The 4,638-nt window shown below is 46.3% G+C and overlaps 1 protein-coding gene across 1 annotated transcript; it reads right to left on the reverse strand.

Moving 5' to 3' along the window:
• LOC148594557 (polycystin family receptor for egg jelly-like) lies at positions 1-4,638 on the reverse strand. Its single transcript, XM_088525639.1, has 3 exons — positions 4,611-4,638; positions 2,571-3,587; positions 1-83 (listed from the first exon to the last, which is right to left on the reverse strand). Exons 1-3 carry the CDS (start codon positions 4,636-4,638, stop codon positions 1-3), a joined length of 1,128 nt encoding a protein of 375 aa, XP_088381765.1.

A 4,638-nucleotide genomic window follows, 5' to 3' on the forward strand; every position in this document is an offset into this window, starting at 1 on the left:
TCAGCCCAAGTACTTGATCATTATGGCAATTCTAACAGTGGACTTTGGAGTCCTGAATTTGCGTCTTGGCATGGTGAGCGATGCTATAAAGAGGCAGGTGAAGTCCACAAGAGTTTGGCACATTTTTTCAGAAGCTCTTTGGAAGTCATGCTAGATCTCTAGCACGTGCACCCAAAACAAACAAACAAACAAACAAACAAAAACCAAGGGAATTCTTGTCACATTTTACCATCTAACCCCAGTGAAGTTTTCACTTAAACAGTGTCCCCCCTCCTAGGGTACCTTTTCATCGAAATCACAAAAGAAGGGAAAACGATGCCTTCTATCCCAACTCAGGTACTGCAGATTGATCCCAGTGGGCAGGGCTGGTTGGATCTGCAATATAAGAATCCTATTGTCTCTTTCCAAAAAGAAGAGACAGAGATGGGTTACAGATACTAATGGTAGTCCAGCTCTGAGCTTTCAAACTGGCAGCATGCCCTTTGATGAGCTCCTACGACCTCTGCCCAGAAATGCTTCCCCCGCTCCCCGAAGAAACCAAAATATCCTCCCTGCGCCACAAAGCAACTGGGGAAGAGACTCCCTCCGTGAGCTGCTGCCTGCATCCTGTCACTGCCTCTCTGGAAGGAGGCAGAAAGAAAAGCAACAGCAATGCCACTTAAGCCCAGAACCGAGGACTCAAGGCCAGTAAGCCTTGCAAAAAGGCTTGTGACTATATATGTGTCCTTTTTTTTTTTTTTCCAAATTTTTAATAAATAGATAAGAGATATCTTTAAAAAGATATTGTGCTGGTGTCCCACTTATCAATGGCTTTGCACTTTGTTTTTCCCAGGAAAAGAGCAGCGGGACAAGAAATCAGGTTTTGCACTTCTTTCTCCTGTGCTGGTTGATCCTCGTTGGAGAGTTCACTCCTTCACTAGGTAAGGGTATGTTGCTGTGTGCTCTCCTTTTATGCTTTTTTCTTTTTTTCTGCGAGTCTCTGTATTTCCCCTCTCAGAGCAGGGGCTTCCTTGGAGAAGGAGGCTGGGCAGCTTTATTTTGGACTAAGAGTGTGGTGCAGAAGCAAGTTTAAGACAAGGATAGTGCTGGGGAAGATGAGCAGTTGCACTGCAGCCGTGGCTGCTCCGAATGGCAGCAGTTAAGCCATTGGGCTTGACTGACTTGCGCTTGGTTTCGTGAACTGCCAGGTAAGAGAGGATGTTAGAGTGTTACCGGAATCAAACGTTCGTTTGCGTTCGGGGATACTCCAGTAATGGCCTTTTGTGCCTTGGAGGGTAAAAGAAATCCCTCCATTAACGTGCCCTTAGAGCTTTCTTGGGCAAGCAGCATTCTATGGAAAGGCCATTTTACACTCTTTATACTATTGGAGAGGCTGACATGGATGCCTTGCAAAAGTAAAAACACACATACAAATGTAAATGTGCTGTTAGTGTTAAGAACTCCTAATTTAACTGTGCCGGGTCAAAGCACAATAAATCATCCTCTCGTCTTTTATTGCTTATGCTTTGAGGAGCAAAGGTTTTATCAGCATTTTCAGAGCACTCACCTTTTTTAGCTCTCTCTTAGTTTAGCTTAGCATAGATCCGCTCATGGCCTCTTTGCCAGAGGCCAGATTACCCCTCATAGCCTTGTTCTCCAGTCATTGTCTATGTAAAAGAGGTATCAGCTGCCATGACGGGAAAGTACCACTGAGGTAGATACAAGGCCAAAATTTGGGAGAAAACCAGAACAGAGTCCAAAGCAAGTGGCTGAGTGTTAAGAACTCCTTAAAATTTACTAATCAATTCAGGCAAGAATGACTAATTAAGTTAAACAATGATGAGCATTTATTTGAAAAGTACAAAGCACAGAGTGCTAAATACAATATCCCGCGTTGCTCATATGACCAGATAAACCACTTTTTCCCATTTAATTTTCTGTCCCTGAGCCCCAAATGTCAGTGATGTCTCCTCTGAGGCTGAAATTGATGGGATGAAATAAGTTGAATTTCCCAATAGCTGCTCCCTTCTTAAACCTTATGACCTTTAAAAAAGCAAAAAGTAATAATATTGACTTCAACCCTAAGTGGATGATACTGGAACTATTCTTAAGATAATCTTTCCTTTCTCGGCGTCTGGTGTGGCGTTCACGTGCAATGTAAGTGAAGGGAAAGATTTGAACAAGTTTACGGTGCATCTCTCTCACCTCCTCTTCCGTCTCCATTGCTTTATCTGGCTTAAAGTCAGAATAATTTTCCTGAGTTGGCCACGGAATACTTTGACAATATTTGTGAAGGAGTGTACTCAGGGCAGAGAAAAACAGGATTTTTAGCGGTTGGAAAAAGAAGATGTTCTTCGCAAAGGAGACTGAAGATGCTAAAAGCCACTGATGTGAGGTCTCTTGCCCATAAGACAAGCCATAGAAGACAATAAAAAATGAAGACAGCCCCGTTACAACTGTAATTAATGTCCAGGAGAGGCAGACACATCCCCGGCAAAAAACTAATGCTGGTCTCTTGCGAAAGAACAAGGGGACAGCGCTTTGTGGTGTCTTCTGTCTCTCAATGTTGTCCCCTTCTAATGCATTAAAACGTTCCTTCTGGGAATACCTAAATGAGGAAATGAGGAGCATCTGCACAGGTATCGTAATCAAAGCCCTTTCGGCTGCTAATGCTATTGATCTCATAACGCTCACAGGTAGTGGGGATTCTTCCTTTTTGTCAGCCCTAAAGAACATAAAATTAACAAGCAGGTTCAGTAGTAACATTGCCAAACAGCACGTTAACCTTTGGAGCCTGCTGAAAGTGCCGGTGCCAGGATGAGCAAAAACTGAGAACCAGAGGTGACCATCTCTCAGCTTTGCTTCAAGATTAATCAAAAAATAGTCAATTCTGCCGAGACGTGCTTTTGGGCTCATGGCAAGGAATGTCCTTTGGAGTAAGCCGTCATCCTTGTTGAGCGCAAGCCACTTGCGGCAAATAAAGAACCAGGTCTTGTTGGTGTCCACGTTTTCAACTTTTGCTCTGCTCAGGAACCAGCTTGGAGAAGGCCCGTTGTTGTTGTGCCAGACCCTTAAGGCACAAATGTCTCCCAGATCTTTCTCTGCAGTTAGCAAAAATGTATCGGTGCTTCCCTGATGGAATGACGGAAGATGTGGGTGTCGTAAGCAAAAGGCGTCACTTGTGCCATCCTGCCCAACGAGTTGAAGAAAAACATCTGCGGTGGTTCCAGCTCCTAAGCGACTGCCTGTGTACAACGTGACCGCAAAGTGCACTTTATCAAAAGGCTCCTTGTCTGGCAGAATGGGGTTCTTGTCCTCTGTGTCCTTGTCAGCCTTGTCTTTTGTCATGGCCCAGAGGGCCAAAACAAGGTAGGCTAGAAAAATTAGCACAACTGTTAAAAGGGGCACAGGGTTTTGAGTTATGGCTGCTCCCAAAGCTTTTTCCACATTCACAGTGTTGGGCATCACTATTACTTTGGCTGCCAGCCACGTGATGTTGAAAGTGACTATGTTTGACACTGTGCCTTTTACAAGTGTTTTGTGCCCCAGCAGTGCTCTTGCAATTCCTGATGGATAACCTATCCGAGGGAGAAGGTTCTTGTCAAATTCTTGAAGCACAGCGGAAATCACAGCATCGCTGGCCAATTTGGAATCATTCTCCTTTTCCAGCTTTGGATAAAAACAATTCTTGCATATTATTATGGCAGAGGAAGTAGCGGCAGCATTCCAATTTTCCTTTTTGGTGAGAGGGAAAGCCCTGTTTTTGGCTTCCATTCCAGTTCCTACTTCTCCAGGGAAAACTATGCTCGCCACTAGCATCTCACCAAGCTGTGGAAGAGCAGGTACAGCAGAGAAGTTGCTCTGGAAAGTCAAAAAATTGTAGGAACTGAACCAACCTCCTCTACCCTGTGTGTCCTGCAGCCTGTAGGCCAGTGCCCTAAGTGCAAGAGGCTGAAGACTCGAGGAGAGGCGAAGGGGCTGGTGAGGAACACTAAGGAGCTTGGAGCTGATCCTGAGACCACGCTGCAAGTTAAGCTTGACTTTGAGAGAACACTTGTAGCTGATGTGCGGCATCTGCTCAATGCTGACTGAAGCTAAACGGAGCACATGGTGCCTGTAGCGTACAGTCGAACCGTAGTTGGAGTGGGTTGCACATGTGGGTTGCACCTCGACTCCTGGGTAAGCAGACGGTGGTAGTGCCTCTTCATGATCGTTGCTGGGAAGAAGGGCAGATGAGTTGCTTCCGTGGCTGCTAAAAGGGTATTGCCACTTTGCACTCTGGAGGCGTGCACACCAGCCCAGCTCTACTGCCTCCCCGCCGTGGGTCGGGTGAATGTGTGGCCCAAATCCTGGCAGTCGTATATCCTGCCCGCACATCTCAATGCTCAAGTTGTGATGAAGGCCTCCAGGAGCAGAGCATGAAGCTGATGAGCACTGCATTGTAATGAAACTGGAGGCTGTGGCTGGTGGCGTTCTTCCAGGCAGGAGGGTTGCCTGCAGCACAAGCTGCCCAGACCAGCAAGGTGTATTCTTCCCCCAGGCAGGGTTGATGTAGCAGGAGCAATGCAGTGGGGGCTGTGGCTGCAGTTGTGCTCCAGGGGCTGGCTGGTAACCCTGATTCATGGGCTTACTCCATAAGCAGGAGATGCCGTGCTCCAT

The sequence above is a fragment of the Tinamus guttatus genome, unplaced genomic scaffold, assembly GCF_059628265.1.
Source record: "Tinamus guttatus ecotype Peru unplaced genomic scaffold, ASM5962826v1 Tinamus_guttatus_pri_ptg000229l, whole genome shotgun sequence".
Taxonomy (NCBI): domain Eukaryota; kingdom Metazoa; phylum Chordata; class Aves; order Tinamiformes; family Tinamidae; genus Tinamus; species Tinamus guttatus.